General features: G+C 40.3%; 1 protein-coding gene across 2 annotated transcripts; it reads left to right on the top strand.

Moving 5' to 3' along the window:
• Positions 1-468: 468 nt before the first annotated feature.
• dok2 (docking protein 2) lies at positions 469-8,342 on the top strand. Of its 2 annotated transcripts, XM_077003364.1 has the most exons (6): positions 471-664; positions 1,755-1,886; positions 2,533-2,700; positions 4,467-4,554; positions 6,485-6,660; positions 7,127-8,342. In XM_077003364.1, exons 1-6 carry the CDS (start codon positions 605-607, stop codon positions 8,135-8,137), a joined length of 1,635 nt encoding a protein of 544 aa, XP_076859479.1. In that variant the 5' UTR covers positions 471-604; the 3' UTR covers positions 8,138-8,342. The 2 variants fall into 2 exon arrangements, with proteins under 2 accessions (XP_076859480.1, XP_076859479.1); XM_077003365.1 differs by lacking the exon at positions 2,533-2,700 and having other exon boundaries at positions 469-664.
• The last annotated feature ends 12,403 nt before the right edge of the window (positions 8,343-20,745 follow it).

Genomic DNA, 20,745 nt, shown 5'->3' with positions numbered 1-20,745 from the left:
TATTTATAAGATAATAATAAACTGGCCAATCAGAATCTGGCATTTCCCAACATCATGCAGACTCAGGGGACATGCCACAAACCCCCATGAAGGACTTTTTCCAAAGTCTCTAGCACCTTCCTGTCAAACTTGAAAAAGTGCAATCCAGCACTTGCATGATAGTTTTCATCCCTTATCCTAAGCCTAAACCTAATTGTTTAAAACAAAAGCCAATGTATTTATACAAGCAAATATTGAATGAATTATGTCAGTATGTTTATTAAGTGTAGTTGGTACATTTTTAGTTTATCTATACTCTATATGAGAAAGCCTATATCACACATAGAAAACCTGTTTCTGTACAGGTGCAAAGAATTATAGCAAGGCCACAACATTTGAGCAGTCTTTGTGGTTTTGGATGTACACACACACACACACACACACACACACACACACACACACACACACACAGCGGAAGAGAGAAATGCGTACCTCATCTGGGTTAAACAGGATGTACAAATGGTGGAAGTTGTTACTGACATTGCAAGCAAATATAAGAAGAAAGGGGTGTATAGCTAGATGAAGGGTTAACCCTGTTGGAATTACCGAGGAGAAAGCAAGAGAGATGGAGGAGGATATTAAAAAAAGGGGTTTGATATATTTACAGCAGCAGAGGTTTGGAAAGGTAAGACAGCGTGCTAACACACTAACTAATCAGACAGAGGTTTGACAAGGTAAGACAGCATGCTAACTAACTAGAAGGCTAACTGGTGAACTGATATACGGAAGTACATTTTATAAGAAATTCATTTTGTGTCATTGTCAACTTAGAATGCACCTACTGTTCAATACTATTATGTGGTGATAAATAATGAATGCGTAACACTTTGATGTACAACAGTTTCGAATGATTTTTATTATCTGAATCTGTTGAAGCTTTATGTTATGAGCTACGTGTATGCTTTCATTAAACGTATTTGTATGTGCACTTGAAGCAGGTTAACCAATCTTTATGAGAAAGATATTGTTGTTTTGAATTTTGTCAGTTTTGTACACTGTTTGGTAAAAACGTCACACTGTGATTTCACAAGTACCTGCAAGTACCTTTCAAATACTTTTTCAAACAAATATTAACTCCAAGGTGTTATGATATAAAAGGTACACATAGCTAACAAATCAGCAATTTGCTACATTTTCCAAGTGTTCCCCATTGTTCAACATTGTGCTGTGCATAATTAAACAAATGTATTCTGCGCAATCTTGATTGTTTAAACTTTAATTGGATAAGAAAAAGAGATTTATATGCTTTTTCAGTGTTGCTGTTTAAGATATACATTATATTTTATATTACTGTTATGCATGTTTTATGCATATTTGTTATTCTTATGCATGCTTTGTGCATGTTTATATTACTGTTATGCATGTTTTATGCACATTTATATTACTCTTATGCATGCTTTTCTATTTTACATTATCTTTTATATTACTCTTAGGCATGTTCTGTTTTGCTCGTTTATTCATGGTTTATAAACAACATATTACAATCATTACATTAAGACTGACAGACATTATATTTACTCATGACTGACTGTTGGACTGACTGCTCTTTCTAACCTCTCTAACCAGGGAAATACTCTCCAATCACGTATTATATAAAGCATTGTCAAACATCTAGTCTTCTATTTTCTGTATAACTATTAAATACTTGTCTTTGTTCTTTTTTTCAACACTTCTTTCTTACATTTCATTCCTTTTTCTCCACTCTTGTATTGCAGAAATGGAGGAGAGTGTGGACTACCCTGTATCAGGAGAGTACATGTTCCATCTCACGTCTGGAATTTTTTGAATCTAAAGACGGAAGTATCGGCACGCTGGATAAATCAAAATGCAAACAGGAGAACAAGAAGGTCAGGAAAAAAAAAAAACAATAAACAGCCTAATCCAAATGTGTGTGTATGTGGTAATAATTAGCTTTCTGTTTTATTTGTTTATGGATAATGGAACGTATTAGAACAAAAAATAAAAAATAAAATTATGTTAAACATGCTTCATAATACAACTTTAGAGCCAATCACATTGCAAGCTATGTACTGGGGTCATCAAGTAGGCCAACCATCTTCAGTGTTTCACTTGATTAATACTACCAAACTTCCTGAGTGCTCCACATCTGGCATCCTAGATCTACCCCCTCCAAACCTGCTGTGCTAACACAGGGGTCTACCCAGTAACTACTAGTAACATTCTCATTGTCACTAGTTCCTAATAGTTTTACACGTTTACCTTAAATACATAGCCACTATGGTTTTTAACATATTTGGGCTAAGGCCAAAGCAAGCCCTACTGGCACTGTATGTTCAGTACTCCAGTTCCACCACTGTACTACTCATACATAGTAACATTTCTAATTAAGCAAATGTGTGACATCCTCCTCAAACACAAACCCCTGACAGCTTCATTAATTAAATGATTAACAAACTGCATTTTTAGCTGAATATATCCCACACTGCAAATGCTGACTGCTAAAGGTCTATGATGTTTATTGTGATGCTGTAGGTTATAAAACTGAGTGACTGTATCCGTGTGTCGGATGCTGATGTTGATGGGTGTCCAAGGGACTGCAGAGCCTTCCTGGTGGAGACTACTGAGAAGACTTTTGTATTTGCTGTGAACATGACTGAATTAGAGGACTGGATGCAGAAACTGTGTGAATTAGCATTTCCTGTACGTAAGTTGTGCTGCTGTAATGTTTGTGTTAATGTCCTTAGCTGATTAATCAATTATGAGAGATCATGCAAAAAATCATGCTGAGTAATGAGGCACCAGACTAAAATTAATCTCTTTATGAAAGTTACCAACCTTTTACCTGCGTTAGCTACCTACTCCATGCAGTGTAATCATTTACCACGGTCTGCTACCTCCTACTCCTTGCCACATCTCACTAAAAAAGTTTCATTTGTCATTATCAGATTGCTTACAAATAGATTTACTTCACAGTGCAGCCTGTGAAGAAGGAGCTTCAGGTATAAAGGAGGAATTGTTGAAACACGTTTATGGTAATGCAGGCACATTTTATGGTTTTTAATGCATGTACTACAATGTATTAAATCTAAAATTCTATAAGTGACAAGTCCTAAGAAAGATGTAAAAGTTTAGATACATGAATGTTCTACAGTTTCAACAAGTTAACATTATGGTTTAGCTTAATGAGAGAAAAGTCTGGCAACATTTTGAACAAGTTTAATATGTTTATGCACAATTTAGGCCCCAATACACATCCCTTATGTTAGCATACCCATGTTGTTTTGTAAGTGTTAGAGCCAGACACGTTTTCAGCTGCAGTAAGATGTTTGGTTTGCCTGAAACAGTGAGCTTAAACACATTTTAGCTTTGTAAGAATGCTGGATATGGTTTGACACTTGGCTTTGGTAAACATTGAAAAGAGAGCATCTCAGATATAATTATGTTGTGTTGGTAAAGGAACATTTCAGGGTTTTTCTGAATGCAAGTATGGGCAGAGCACATGCCACATTTCCTGGTCAAGGCGAAGGTCTGCATGTCACACCAGTGTGGTAAACACATCACATACAGTTGCCATATGAATACTGTATCAAACACTACATGGTGAATTAATTACATAATATGGAAAGAAACCATACTTGGAAAGAGTATGTTACTGATATGCAAAATAAAACAAGAACAAGGCAACATGCCATGGCAACATGCCATGGAAACACTTGACTGATGCTAACCCTAACACTAACCCTTGGTGGTGTGAAATGGTACATAGCTTTAGTAATTACAGCAGGGCAGCAAAACAATATTTCTCAACAGAGTATCATGTGACAAGATAAAGGTCATTCTCTGTAACTGAGCATAAACAACTAACCCTAACCCTGACCATTACCCTAAAACCTAACCTGCCCACATTGCCAACAATCATAAGCGATATACCCTGGATTGTAGGATTACTGTGCTTCAGTGATTTATTTATTTATCAAGACTAATCACAGTGAGGTTCATATGGATGCAAAGACAACAGAGAGTAGAGAAACAGGACTGACCCCCAGATAAACAGAAGAGGAACTTAAATGAGCAAAATGAAAGCACATGCAATTCTGTGACACCGTGTTGAACGAACTGATTTAAGCTTCCTTTGTACATCTTTAAATAAACGTCCTGTTGAATATCTTTAATTTAGTTACCATGAATGTATTTTCTAGATAGGAAAATCAAAGTAAGGATTAATTGTCAGTGTAAAGTTTAATAGTTTAATAGCTGCTGGGACATTGCTGTTCAGGACTCTGCAGATCCATGCCTAACCCACATTCGAAACCTGATATGTTTAAATGTACTTGAGTATACATAAGATATAAAATGTGTTGTTTTGTACTGTAATATGTCTGAGTTTCTGATATAATATTATGCTTTTGTGAAGGAGAAGTTACCTGACCAGGCTGCATTAATAGTCTCTCATTGGCTGTGTGCAGATGAACTGGGCTGAACGAACTCCACCAAGGCAGAGAACAGACGAGGCCACAGTGTCAGATAACACGCTCTACTGTGGCACCCAAGCTGGTGAGATTATGACTGCACTAAAACATCAGACATAAACAATCCATACATTTCCTTCGAGTACACGGTGTATACTATATAAGATACTATTTTATGTAATAGTGCTTTTTCAGTACACTGATACCACTTTTGGCATTTGGTCACACATCGAAACTAAAGACATACTTCTTCATTCCTCTACTACGTGGTGGAAACTTGTGGCCCATTTTTCCTGTTTTGTGGTGGAAGAAAATATCACACTAGTGTTCTTTCTGCAGGCTGTTATCAGTCATAGGGTGAAACATCCTGCTGTCAGTGTCTTAAGAGGTTGTGAGTTGTCTGCTGTAGATACTCTCCTCTATTATAACACGACCAGTGCTGCATTGATGGTTAAATATTATTGAAATATAACCAGAAAATACAGGCAAGGTATATGCAGTATTAATAAAGAACAAAAACAACCCCTCCAAGAAGAAACAGATTAGGCGACATTGGGCAGTAGCAGGAACCTGTCTCTCTTAAACGTAAATGTATTGGAACGTTATACACTACCAGACAAAAATTTGGACACACCTACTCTGTTTATTTTTATTATTTTTCGACATTACAAGAATAGGGAAGATGCCAAAGAAAACATGTTATTATGGTCTAATAAACGAATACTAGATTCTTTGATGTAACTATCCTATATTTCGATGACAGCTTTGCACACTCTTGGTGTTCTGTTAACCAGCTTCATGACACATCACCTATGATGCTTTTGTATCAGTGCTGAAGACATTCACACACATACAGAGATCTTGTAGAGTGAGGAACTATAGTTCTGAAACAAAACTGCTGAGGGTGCAATTTAAAATTGTGAGTGCAAATCTAACATTTCCACTCATAATCCATTAAATTAAAATGCCCTTTTTTACTATTAAGAAAATGTACTTAGTCAGGTGTGTCCATATACAGGTACATAAACTGTTAAACTATATGAACTGTTAAATGTGTGTGTGTGTGTGTGTGTGTGTGTGTGTGTGCGTGTGTGTGTGTGTGTATATGTATATATCTTTCCAGCATTATCACTATCCTATTTCTGTAGCACTAGTATGCATTTGCCGGAAGGAACTGTGTCATTCTTTGTTTTTTTGTGGAGAGCAGACATGCTTGTGGTGAGGTGCAAACAAAAGCTAGAATTTCATTTTTTGTAACCATGAACTTCCTTTCCATGAAGCTGCTTTAGTGAGGCTCATAAACTCATAAACCCACATTTTCCGATTAAGAGGAGTTAGATAAAACAGGGTTAGGGTTAAATAAAACAAAGTTAAGGTTAGGATTATTGAAAACATGGTTAAGGCTAATGTTAGAGTCAAGGTTAGGGTTATAAATAAAACAGGGTTAAGGTTAGGGTTAAATAAAACTGGGTTATGTGATGGGCAAGAGAGTGCAGAAAAAGAAGGAAGTGATCACACCAGTCTTGGGGGAAAAGAGAGGATTTAATGTATAAAGTGCACCAATGCAAAACTTGTGACATAATCCAAATGAAGGATACAATAACCAGCAGTCAATTGGTACAAAGACAAATGTAGAATCATGTAGAATGTAGAATTAGCGCAAATGTAGAATTAGCGCAAATGTAGAATCAGCCAATCACATGGCAGCAACTTAATGCATTTATGCATGTAGACATGGCCAAGACGGTCTGCTGCAGTTCATGACAATATCAGTAGGTTTGTGCAATCATGATATATAACACACATGCTAAACTGTACAAGTGTATATTCATTATGATTTGTAATATCTAAATAGGTAAAATCATACTATCACAGGAATACAAAGGTAACCAACATAGGTACCCAAAGCAAAACTAATTAATCTATCCTAGCACAACACCAGAACATAAATGTTACAATGTTAAATGACTTTAAATATTGCTACTAAAGGAAATGTCTTGCCTTGTTATATTTAGCAATGAAGGACTTCAAGGTGGCGATGAGACGTACAGATGCTGCAGAGAGGTGTAACCTGAGAGGATATTACCTCTTACGAACAGACTTTGACAGCCTCCTACTGAAAGAGCCAAAGTCGGGAGAGGTGCTCTTCACCTGGCCATATCGCTACCTCCGCAGGTTTGGACGTGACAAGGTATGATCGCTCTCATTCAGTGTTTATAACCCTGGAACAAATCTACCTGATTATGTAAATGTAAAAAATGTAAATGTGCCATATTTGTCAATTGTGATTTTTCACCGCAATTGAAATTTGTCCTCTGCTTTTTACCCATCTGTGCAGTTAGAACACACACACACACACACACTAGTGATTACTAGGGGGCTGTGGTGCATATGTGCCCAGAGCAGTGGGCAGCCCTACCCCGTTGCCTGGGGAGCAGTTGAGGTTAGGTGCCTTGCTCAAGGGCCAAGTGTTTTGGCCTCAGGCCTGGGAATCGAACCCATGATCTTACGGTCACAAGACTGGATCCCTAACCACCAGACCATGACTGCCCACAGATTATTTGATGTTACCGCAATGTGGAAACACATGTTGTCTGTGTTTAGTCCATGGTGTCAGCATTGTGCTAATCTAGTATGTTGTCTCCTTGTTCAAATAGATGACGTTCTCTTTTGAGGCTGGGAGACGGTGTGACTCAGGGGAGGGCAGTTTTGAATTTGACACAAAGCAAGGCAATGCCATCTTCCAATATATAGAAGCTGCCATTAACCTTCAGAGGGCAGGCCTATCACAAAGACAAGCATCAAGCGGCGGTCATGAACAAGATCCTGTGTCCCACTCTTCCAAAATCCCCCCACCCACAGAGGACAGCACTATTTACAGTATGTTGACTGAAGGAGCAAAGAAGTATAGACCCGATCAAATACCACCTCACCATTCTAGGCTGGAGACCCCAGCAGAGAAGCATCTGACAGGGGTCAAGAGTCTGAACCTTGACACTCGGCCTATACCACGGAAAAACCAGGTCAAGATCTTCCGAAGCTGCCCGCTCACAGAAGATGCCTACTCTCGCGCCACTGCACCAGTTCCCAACAGAGAGTTTCCAGCTGAGCAAGAGGAACCATGCCAACCACTTTGTCCTTCTTCAAAATCTGATGACACTGAGTATTCACTCCCTTTTGACAACATTGCTAAAACCATCATGGTGGACATCTTGGCAGCGTCACATGCACATTCACCATCTGTAGTGGAACCGTGTTCCAGTATTGAAAAGAAAGTCAATGAGGAGAGCTCAGAACCGCTTTATGACAGCATAGATGAGTCTGCTATCAGATCCCCTTTCTCACACGAACACAAAAGACATCCAGGTTCATATACAACATTTGAGCACATTTACGATGAACCTGAAGGTTGTGCTTTGACGCCCAGTGGTCCCACGTCACTCTATGATGATCCTGAGGAGGTCAAAGGTGATGCTTGGAAGACACTAGGTGCTGTGATTGACCCAAGTGGGCATGAATACCCTTATAATGCTCAGTCAGACGACTATGCAGTTCCCAAACCTGCTAGAAGGGCATTAAACCCAGAGCAGGAAAGAGGAATTGAGGCTGACTCTTCACCATATGATAATGTGATAATGAAAATGAAAGCTAGTAATAAAACTGAATAGCTTGGATATTTTTAGCATCAACTTAGTTTGTGTACAAATGGTTAATAGTCTTTGTGGAGTTTTGGGTTAATGAATTCAAATACTGAAACCAAGTAACAGTAATCAGTGTATTTCACTCCTGTTTGACTAAAATAGACAAACACTGTTTATTGCAAATAATCCTAATTAAAAATGCTCATAAAATGTGAACACAGTGTGTGCAAGACCCCATTGATTGTACTGAGGTTTTTCACAGCATGCAATTTTTTTTACTGCGTTGAAATGGTGATAGAAAAGAACAAGTATTGGTAAGAAGAAAAGAACCTGTATTGGTAACAGTATCAGTAACAGTGCACAACTGAACCCAGGACAAGGTCTGTGTGAGTAACTATATCAGTAACAGTGCACAACTGAACCCAGGACAATGCCTATATGAGTAACTGTATCAGTAACAGTGCACAACTGAACCCAGGACAAGGTCTGTGTGAGTAATTGTACCAGTAACACACAAGTGCACAACCCAGTGACCTATCTGCAGCAGGTACAAAGTCACAGGAAATTTCATGTTATGTATATTGGTCTAGAACTTGGACTTAACCCAGAGCTCTAGAGTAATTCACTCTCTTGTTTTCAGTTATTGTGATGGGTACTCATATATAATTAAAGACTTAAGAATTAAAGGGGTGATATTTGTTCTCCTTTCATTTAACAGCTTAACAGATTTACATCATTTAGACCTCCCTCTGATTTCCTATTGATGCAAAACCTATAACTGTAGTATTCATCATGACAGAGACAGACTGATACACCTATTACTGTAATACTCAGGGCAGAAACAGAATTATACACCTATAAATGTAGTATTCAGGGCAAACACAGACTGATATGCCTATAACTGTAATATTTATGGCAGAATCTCGGACAATGACTGAATGCTGTATTTGACCATTCTGACCCTGACAATGAAGGACAATTGTCATGTAGAATAGATTTTGGAAGCTTTTTAAGGTTGTGAATGTTACATGTGATCTGCTTAAGCTGCAAATGAGGTCATCTCATCAACTACTATATATTGTAAAATGAATTTGGAAATACATTCATTAGCTCTCAATTAATTGGTAATGTATAACCCCTACAGCATGTGTAAGCAATATCATCTATTTCACAGTGAATGGAAGCGTACTGGGGGCATCATTCTGCTCATGCACCCTTATTGCCCAACAATGCTGTCCTTCTCCTTCTGTATCTCCTGTTTCCTTCTCTGTCTCCTTCTGTATCTCCTCTGTCTCCTTCTGTATCTCCTCTGTCTCCTTCTCTGTCTCCTTCTGTATCTCCTTCTCTGTCTCCTTCTGTATCTCCTCTGTCTCCTTCTGTATCTCCTCTGTCTCCTTCTGTATCTCCTTCTCTGTCTCCTTCTCCATCTCCTCTGTCTCCTTCCCTGTCTCCTTCTCTATCTCCTCTGTCTCCTTCTCTGTCTCTGATGCTGTGCATCTCCAGCATGTGTGGCCTACGTACCAAACATGTACTTTAGGATGTGTAACATTAGGGGGCAATGTTTCTCCTCAGCAGATCCTCTGTATGCGTGCCTACACTGCCATTTTGGTAATGTGTTCAGGTTAGTGTGAGTGAAAAGAGAGGAAAACAGAGGAAAACATTTGCTGATATGATTCTCTGTGAATTCAGTTAATTTTCACAGCAAGTAATAATATATTCAAAGTCTTAGATTGATACCACACAAAACATATACCTGCTACCATTACACTGTCTGTACAGATATGGTCTAAATGAAAAAAAAGTTGTCTAAATTAGGAGTTTCCAGATGTCAACTATGAGATCTGTCACCTGTCAGATTTCAGTTTCCACTCTAATTTAACAGACTTGATGCAGTTTATTAGGGTCTTCATGAATATATTGTAAAAAGGCAAGAGCTGTGTAAGATTCAAATCAACTAGAGCTTCAGGAGAGGGACTGGTCACCTCTGCTTCTTTATTTTTTTAGCATTTCCTGCAGGAGAATGTGAGATCATGTCAGGGATTTTGATGACTGGTTTGCTGCAGTTGCTGGTCAGAATTTCATGCATATAATTTATGATTCAAACTCTTCAATTTGTAGGAAACTTCTTCATCAATGTATAAATATGGTTACCAGAAATAATGCCTGCTTAGGGAGATTTCAATGGAACAGTGATGAATGTGCGCTGCTGAACGAAAGTTAATAGAAAGTAAATATAATAGACTGCTGAAACCTACTCTGGTCCACAGCATCGTCCACATGTTCATAAAGTGAGTAGTTTGCACTTTCTTTATAATAAGTCCAGTGTAACGAAACAACTAGGCAGAGTAGGACTGCAGAGTAAAATCCCTTTTATTCAAAATACAACAATATCCAACGGCAAGCAGTGAGACCTATGCACAGGGGCGTGGCACACAAAAGTGTGTGGCATGAAGTCAGGTTGGTCCAGGGTCACAACAGGAAGGCAGAGCTATCAATAGAACGCTCAGTAAGCGGCATGAAAACAGCAATACTTCACAATACTTCACAGGAAGCACTGATTAAAAACTTCCACTTTTAAGTAGTCGATGAGGGGCAGGAAGAAACGAGAGACAGGTGCGCAGCTAATGATAACGTTAAAGAGGTGTGTGAGTTAGCGGGGACAATGTCAGACGCCGTAATATGCTCTGGTCCCATTCCAGTTCAGCGTGGTTATGGGGATAAAGCAGGTTATGGGCGTTACACCACTGGATATCTAAATGGTGCTCAGAAAACAAAGTGGGTTATATAGATAATTGGACACGTTTTGAGGGCAGGCCTGGCCTTTTAAAGTGAGACGGCATTCACCCGTCTTGGGAGGGTGCTGCTCTCATTTCCCGTAGCATATCTGCTAGGCTTAATAGTGGTAGTGTAGGCGTAGTTAATGGGGATTGACAAACCAAAACCGAGGCCATGCAGCAGACAAACAGGCTAAACAGACTGTCTGCAAGCTACAAAGAGACGTCACCTAGGTCACACCAGATTGAAACTGTGTCTGTTCCTCGAGTATCAAAAAATAATTCTCGCAAAGTTAGTAGACAAAATTTAATCAATGTTCAACTACGATCCCCCAGAGGGCAGTTTAAATCTGAAATTAGGACTGCTAAATATTAGATCCCTGTCATCTAAAGCATTGCTTGTTAATGAAATGATTACCGATCATAATCTATGCATGCTTTGCTTGACAGAAACCTGGACCTGACCATACGACTATATGGCCCTAAATGAAGCTTCTCCCTCTGGCTATAGATATGCTCATAACCCCCATCCAAATGGTCGAGGAGGTGGTGTCACCACAATATATGACTCCGATATAGGCATTTCTCAAAAATTCAGCTTTAAGTTTAATTCTTTTGAACATCTCATCCTCACTGTATCAAATGTATCAAATTTAACAACCAACAAAGCGTTGCAGTCATTTATGTTAATCCCTAATACCGCCCCCCTGGTTCATACTCTGAGTTCTTGCAGGAGTTTTCAGACTTCCTGTCTCATGTAGTGCTATCAGCCGATAAGGGGATTATAGTTGGTGATTTTAACATCCATTTTGAAAATCTATGTAACTCTTTTAGCATAAATTTTCAAGCAATTCTTGATTCAATGGGTATCACTCAGAATGTGGTGGGTCCTACGCATTGTAGTCATACTTTAGACTTGGTCTTATCATTTGGTATTAACATATCCAGTTTAGCAATTTTTCCTCAGAGTGAGGCCGTTTCTGACCACAGCCTCATAACGTACGAGTTGTGTTTGACTGACTGTGTTCATCGGCTGCCCCGCTACCAAATTAAACGAACTATAACACCCAGTACCATAGCCGCTCTCACTGATATTTTACCGGGTCTGACAAACGTTGATCCACCTGTAGCTCCGGAAGGACTAGAGCAGGGGTGGCCAACCCGCCAGAGACCTAGAGCCATTTTTTTTACTGTGTAACGGCAAAGAGCCACATCATGCATTGGCGAGTGTAAGTTGTTGAGCGGGGGGGTTAAATTATTAGCTGTGAAGACAGTCAAATGCGTGTTTTCCACTACGGCGATTTTAAAAATGTAGCAGTGTGTCGCCCCGTTAGTGCAGGTGAGCCCGCGGACCGGCTGGGGAGCCGCACGAAACCAGGCAAAGAGCCGCATGCGGCTCGCGAGCCGCGGGTTGGCCACCCCTGGACTAGAGCGATTTACCGTGTACGTGGAGACTTTTCTTCATACAGCTCTAGACAAGGTTGCGCCATTACGATACAAGAGAGCCACTGAGAAAAAAATAGCACCATGGTGCAATGAGCACATGCGTAGTCTCAAACGAGCCACGCGGATCCTGGAGCATAAATGGCGAAATTCAAAGTTAGAAGTGTATAGAACAGGTATCACCAAATGGCGGACCGCGGTCCGGATCCGGACCCGAACGCCGTCCTGTCCGGACCCAATCACATTCCTGATACGGACCCAAATGCCAAAAAAATTTTAACGGGAGACTATATTTTAAACCGGAGAATTTATTTTCAGACGAGTTCGCCACCGCGGACCCGGACCTAAGGTCTGAGCTATCTGCCAAAAATGGACCGCGGAAAGATTTAATTGATTACCCCTGGTATAGAATATCATGGAAAAGCAGTGGTATTGAATATAAGCATGCCCTCCATACGGCAAAATCCTCATACTTATCGGCCTTAATAGAAAACATACAAACAATTCCATGACTCCTATTTAAAACTGTTTCCAGCCTTACGAGGAGTCACGAACAAATAAATTATCTAATCCCGCTAGAGTGTAGCAGTAACAATTTTATGAAATTCTTAATGATAAGATTAAGGGAGAAAATTAGTAGTGCTATCTCAGAGCCTGTCTGTGATGATGCGGAGGAGGCAGGCACGACAAGAAAGTTGAGGTGCAACATATACTTTAATACGACACAAAGTGAAGTCCGGCACGGCAGCTTAAGCACAGCGTAAGCACAAAAACAAGCAACTCACTCAGGCATGAACTGAGACAAAGACAAGCACGAGACATTGTGCAAACGCACATTAAATAAGCGCTGAACACTGGCCTCCTCTTTGCCCTCCCCGTAATACACCATCAGCTCAAAGTACAACGACGACGGGGGGCTGACCCTCTCCTCTTCCAACGTCCGGGGAGCTGCAGACACGGGGGGGAAGCAGCTGGCTTCACCCTCGCTCTCCTCTTCAGAGTACACAGGGGGGGCTCTCCTCCTCTCCGGACTCTCCGCTCGCAAACTCGTATTTGGGGGGGGACTCCTCCTCGGGGTATGCGAGGGGGATACCCTCCTTCATGAGCACGTGGTATCCCTCTCTCCACGCCGCTTTGAAGAACGCCTCTGCGTTCTTCTCCTCCACGTACACCGGGGCAGAGGAGGACGCGTGACAGCGCTTAGCCATCCTCTTCCCCTTGGCACTGTCATTCGTTGGCATGGTATTAGCTTCCATTGCTACGCAGATGATACACAGTTGTATATATCTTCTAATCTGGATGATATCACTACAACTCTCAAGATTGAGAACTGCGTCCAAGACATAAAAAACTGGATGGCGTCTAATTTTCTTCAACTAAATTCCGATAAGACTGAGGTGCTGCTAGAAGCAATTGGGCTGATATTCCCCTTACCCTAGGGGGTTTTTCACTAACACCCAAATCTACCACAAAAAGTTTAGGTGTCACTATTGATTCGGATCTTTCATTTGACACACATATATGCAATGTCACTAAAGCTGCCTTTTTCCATTTATGTAATATTGCCAAGCTGAGACACTTACTTTCATTAGCTGATGCAGAGAAGGTGGGCCATGCTTTTGCCTCATCGAGATTGGACTACTGTAATAGTCTTCTAATTGGATGCTCTAAACCAGGGGTGCCCACAAGTTTTCAGCTTGCAAGCTACTTATAAGATGAGCAAGCCAGAAAGATCTACCAGGGGGTGGGGGGTTGTGAGGTGACAATAGTGACAATTGGATACAAGCAACTACAAGCACCTGGGAGATGGTCTGCCTAGTAGGTGTATGTACTGGATGCCGGGGTTGGATATACCATTGCCACAAGAGGTCGTGCTGATGCTAGCTCCTGCCTGAGGCCCACCACCTGCACCAAAGAGACTGTGACTACTTGGCCAGGGAACAAGAACCTTAACTATTACTGTAGAACTGTAGAACCACCCTGCGCACCACGGATTTGTGCTAATGGGCCCCCCAATGGAGGATGGGTTCCCTTTTGAGTCTTGATCCTCCCGAGGTTTCTTCCTAATCCTCTCCACCATAGGGAGTTCTTCCTTGCCACTGTCGCCTTTAACTTGCTCTTTAGGGATCTGGATCCATACGATTGTAAAGCTGATTTGTGACATGTGTTGTGAAAAGCGCTATATAAATAAATTTGACTTTGACTAATGATCTGGAGGAGTGTTATTCATTGTTCCTGGCAGCCAGTAGGTGTGGTTCTCTCTTATTCACTGTCCACTAAAGAACATCCAGTGAAGAACATCCAGTGAAGAACATCTAGTGATGAAGATCTCCTTCTCCTGTTTGACACTCACATGTTGTTTCCATTTTCATGATCCACTACTTTTCAATCTTTAATAAAACTTCTCAATTGACTGTAACTGCATTGTTTATGCTCTATGAATGTTGTAAAGCACGTCTTCAAGATGTGGACCTCACACTGCTGGTGCTCCCGCTCCCGCTGGTGCTCCGTTGTGTTAGATCAATAAGTACATACAGACATTTAGTGTTCAATGTCTCGGGGTAGTTAATTGGTTCCACTGGATCCTTTTTCACTAGTAGAGCTTCATAATGAAAAAAAGGTGTAGATAGTAAATCAGCTACCTCATAGACTGCTTCTCTAACTTGATTACTCCAATAACATATTTAAAGACTCTTCATGTGCACTATAAGGGTGTTAACATATTTAAAAGACTCTTACGCTACATTCAAAATGTCATACTTAAATAATGCATTAGATTAGACTCTGTATGCACTGCTCCATGGGTAAAGCTGTAGACTGTTTCAGTACACTAACCCTAACCCTACATCTACTGTCTTACAAGCATTATGTGACTTTACCGCTACAGCTGAACCGTCCATGACTTTTGAACTTCATGATGAAAATGACTTTCATTAAAACACTCCTTAGTTCACACAGCTGCTATGGCATATTGATACTCTAAATTTGGCACATTGATACTCAAATTATTGTTTATTATTAATTTTACTATTAAGTTCAGTAACAAAACAATTAACTAAACAATTCATTACAGGAGGTTGCTGGGGTTAAGACTAATCATAACCATACTATATAACAATAATATATTGGAAAGGGGCAGCCATGGTCTAGTGGTAGGTTGTGGGTTCGATTCCCAGGCCCTGGGCCATGACTGAGGTACCACTGAGCAAGGCACTTAACCCCAACTGCTCCCCAGGCGCCGGGCTAGGTCTGTCCACTGCTTTGGGCACGTGTGCATTCACAGCCCCCTAGTGTTCACTAGTGTGTGTGTCTCACTGCACAGATTAGTTAAGCGATCCATGGTCATATCAGGTGAGCATAGAAACAAAACCAAAATGCAAAGATCTAGAAGACATAATAAAATAATAGTGGTTCTCACAAAATTTCTTATTACATGGGAAACCTGGTTTGGTTTGGCTGTTCTGTTCATTTAAAATGCCAGGGGTTAAGGTCTGGGTTAGTGTTAGATTAGGGTCAGGATTAGTGTTAAATTAGGGTCAGGGCTAGTGTTAGATTAGGGTCAGGGTTAGTGTTAGATTAGGGTCAGGATTAGTGTTAGATTAGGGTCAGGGTGTCACGACTCAGACACTTTATCTTAGCCTTTCAGGCTCCATATCCCCCTCTACAGGGGAAACATCTCGAAATGTTAGATCCGTGTCACCAGCATATTAATGCCATTCACCTGGTCCTCATCTGCACCGCTCAACCCATATAAAAACTTCATGCCCACACTTCCTCAGTGCGAAGTACTGCCAACCATGTTGCATACCGAGCATTCATTCCACTGTGTTCTCTGCCTGTGTTTCGACCTCTGTTTCCTCCGTAGACCATGCATTCAGCCAACCACTCCCCTGGATCTTAATCTGTGCCACCTCGGATTGACCCCTGTCTGCCTGGACTTCGTTACTGTAACGCACTGGGCATTAGGGAGTGATAAGGCGGACACAAACGCAGGTCCCAGAAGACCCTAGTTATGGCACTGTATGCTACCAACACAAGAGGGGAGTGGGCAGAGCAGACTGACTGCTGGCAACTTACAATAAATCAGCCACTGCACACTACCAACAGCACACGAGTGGGCAGAACACACGTTCTCTCAGACTAAACATATTAAAATGGAGCTATTGGGCAGCCATGTACAATATTTGTCCCAGCAAGACTGATCAGGAAAGAGGAAGAAGACATCTAATCACTCAAGCAAATGACTAAAATCAGTTTGCACTCACAGAAACAGATTTGGAAACACAGTGGATGTTGAAAGGTTGCTATTTTTCCTCTCTCCTTCAGTCATATTGAAAAGATAAAAAGAGAAACAATAGGAAAAGAGAAAAGGAAAGAATAAATGAGATAATGAATGAGGTAATTGTTTCACAATACTCATCCTCAAGGCTTGTCACCATAAATACAGAACAAGTGTGGAATCTTATACACTGTCTGATGCTCCAGCCCAGTTAAACCTGCACTGCCAAATGCAGTATTGTTATTAGTGGATTTGGCTTAGAATAACATTTTCATCCATCTTTTAAATATTTTTATATTATTATAATTTTTTGTAAAACACTTTGTTATATTATTACATTATAGTGGATGATCAATTATACAAGAAACTAAATGGATTGTCAGACCAATTTCCAAAAATATACAGATTAATCTCTTGGTAGCTATATTGATATAGTTGGTAAGTATATACTTTATCAGAAATAACCCACTTAGATGCATGTACATGTTCAACAGTACATGTGAAAAGCTCAATTATGGGACAGAACATGCCAAATACTATCTACATATGCAGAGGGATGTAACAAGATAATAATAATAATAATAATAATAATAATAATAATCTTTATTTGTATAGCACATTTCATACATACATGTAACTCAAAGTGCTTTACAGTATAATGATAAAGACAACAGGACAGAGCAGTAAGGGAAAACGTCCATAATTGCTGAGTAATGTTGTCATTGGTCTTCATTAGGGTTGATCAATGACAGTGTGGGCTTGTGTGTGGAGGGGGGAGTAGACATCAGGGGAAGTCCTTGTCAAAGCTGTGGTGTACAGCTGTTCTGTTTGTGCAGTTGGTTTGATCCTTATCTGTGTGAAGTTGAGCCTCTCGAGTTAATCACATAGGGTGGCCCACGTCTGCCCAAATTAGTCTGGATAATTAAGTACATGATCTTTCCTGGTCTTTCCTCTGGATTATCTCCAAGTTGACCTGAAAAAATGCAGGCATTGTTTCTTTGAAAAAGACAATGGCTAATGGGGAGTGAGAGAGAAATTGCAAACAGTTGTATAAAAAAGGAGAGACAAAGCATGTCAAGAACAAGGAGGATGAGGATGTACTGAGAGAGATAATGAATGGATATTTTGGGGATGGCAGATTTGTAAGAATCCCCTCACATAACCCCAGAGACTGATGCAAGTGTTCAGAGGACACTGAGGAGCGGTTAACATCTAAAACCAGGCAACCTGTCATAGCAAAGTGAGGTGTTTGCAAATGGTGTAATTATTGCTACCACATATGGAGAAACAATGGGATGAGTAACAGAATTGGAGGAGGTTATCTCCAAAGTGATGGCCAAAACTTTCTGTGTGCAAAGTAATGCCTCCTGACCATTTTACTTTTCATTTGTTCATGCAGTGATGTCACCTACCAAATGACCATCTTTATTAAAATATAAAAATTTTCATTTCAGATCAGCCATAAATGTGTGTGTTCAGGTGGGCAGTATCTCTGTACGTGTGGGTGATCATGTACACACTGTGTGTCTGTCACACATGGTCCCGCCTCCCTCCTGTCAGTCATGTCTTTGGTTTGTTCTCCATGTGTTTGTGTGCTTTTTATTTTAAAATTCCTGGTTTTGTTATCTTCACACCCCTCCCTTGTTCTCAACTCCTCATCATTGCTTTCAGGTGTGTCTCGTTTGGTTCCTTGTTCAGTCATTGTATTTAAGTCCTGTGTTTAATGTCTTGTTTTGTTGATTATTGTAAATATTTCATTTTCATGCTGTTTGCAATCTTGCTTTTCCTTGTCTTTAACGCTAGCTTTTATGTTTCCCCTGTTCTGTGTATTAGCGTTCTAATTTACTGTAAGTTGGTGTACTGTTACTGTTTGGTTTGTCTTTCGTTGGTGTCATTATCCTCTATGTAGTGTTAGTTGTTTTGTTATTAAACCAATTAAGGCTTTGCATTTGCGTCCCTCCTACCTTACCCAAACCTGTCTTCAGATGGAGGCTGTATCACTGGTGCCTGACTCCTTGTTCATTGCTCAAACGGTTCATGGTTAAAATTTCATTGCCTTGTCGCCTTGAGTAACAGTACATGAGGGTAATGAGGACACGAGGGAGGTTGTATTGATTTACTCTCTCGCCTACTGTCAGTCCCTCAGTTTGAGATATGTACAACCAACACCACATCTTGGGCTCTGTCACTAATGCTAAATGATTCCGCCTATAGCTGTTAGCATATTAAGCTATTAATATAATGTAGTTAATGGAGGCATTGGACTGCTACTTAATCAGTTCAGTTCAGCTAACTGAGACTGTGGTAAGTGTGAGTGTGTGTGGGGGGGGGGGGGGGGGTACATTAGTGTGCAGGTGAGCATCCATTAATATTTATAGGTTTTTTATTTACTAAGAGTGTGCAATTGGTCTGTGATATGTGTTGCTATGTACATCAGTGTTTGCTTAAGGAGGTTTGTATTTGTGTGTGTGTGAGTGCATGTGGGTGCATTCTACACCAACTCACTGAGCAGCATCACATGACCAGAGGCAGGTCTAGCAGAGGCAGGTCTTTATGCTACGCTCCTGTGGTAATCTGAGCTGGGTTTGAACCAGTGCCTCATCTGGATGCTCATGAAGAATTCATGCTGGTGAAAGAGCCATAATGAAGTTGTGACCAGCAAGTATCTGAGGGCAGACAGTCAGCCAGTCTTCAATGTAATGGGACTATTTCCCCTGCGCTGAACAGACTCTGACATTAAAGAAATAAGACTGTGAATCTCAACCGTCCCATGAGTACTGCTCATACTCTGTGTATGTTGAGCAAATGAGCCCAGATAATCCTTACATATCATATCAGAAGATATTAAGAGTGCAAACTGCACAAGCAAGCAATATGTATGCTAATCATTAATATTAGAAAGTAAAACCAGCAAATGTATAAATGTAGAAGGACTATAAATAATCTATGAATATGCAACCATGCAGAACATGAAAATGATTTCCATGTCAACTAAAAGGTGCAGCGTAGCTCTTTAGAGACCGGTGTCCTGGACAAGTCTTAAATCCAGTCCTGGATTAAAATAGTGAAAATGGTAGTCAAAACATAATTTGGAACTGCCCCCAAGTCTCTGTGATTAATGTGGTAGAATATGACGTCAGTTTATTGCAAATGACATTTGATTTATATTTGAACAAAGTTTTTTTTTTACTTTAACCTTTAGTTTTTAAGCATGACATAAAAAGTCACAGGCTGAGAAAAACTGAAATGTAAACATGCTGAAATATGTGACCTCTACAAATGCTAAAAGGTCCAGAATACGAATGTTATTGTAGAGGCAACAGAGGAATTTATTTAATTGAAATATTTTTATCTTAATGAGACATCAGTGACTACAACATTTTAAACCCTAACCCTAACCCTAACCCTGCATGTAAACATGTGGTCGTACAGGTGCATGTAGACCTGGGGTCAAACAGGTGAGGATTAAAGTACAAACTGTCACGGTGAGGACCCCGGCCCCTCCCTTTTGGGCGTGTGTCTACGTCGTCTGCGTCTACTCGTCTGCGTCTGTGTATCTCCGTGGGTGTGGTTGTGTCTTGTGATAATCCGTCTCACCTGTGGCTCGTCTCGTAATCACACGGGGCTTATGTGGTTTGTCTATTTAATGTGCGCTCGCGCAGTGTCCTGTGCTCGTCGTTGTCTGAGTCGTACGTATCTGTGGGTGTTTGACTGTTTAACGTGCGCTATTGCACAACATATGTGTAAAAATAAAGAAGTGACCGTGTGTAAACCAGCGGATCTGTGTCTCGTCCGTCTGCCGTGATGGTCTAAGACTTTAGAACATTACACGCCAAAGTTATCAAATAGACAACGTACTACCACTGTTTATCATTATATGTATGAATCTATTTATACACAGTGAATATCATTATATAACATCTAAAATGTAATACTAACAAACAAAAAACTATAAACACTGAGTATGTCATATCACAGAATCAACCTGACTTCAATACCCAGAATCCCTCACTCTCCCCAGCCCGAACAGCCATAATAAGATCATCTTCACCAGATTATTGAATACACCTGTGTTTCTGTCCCAGTAACTATTTAAGCCCATTTCCCTTTCCGTTAGTTGTGAAGTATTGCCTCATTAA

The sequence above is a fragment of the Brachyhypopomus gauderio genome, chromosome 4, assembly GCF_052324685.1.
Source record: "Brachyhypopomus gauderio isolate BG-103 chromosome 4, BGAUD_0.2, whole genome shotgun sequence".
Lineage (NCBI taxonomy): Eukaryota > Metazoa > Chordata > Actinopteri > Gymnotiformes > Hypopomidae > Brachyhypopomus > Brachyhypopomus gauderio.
This window is presented reverse-complemented; position numbering and strand designations above follow the sequence as displayed.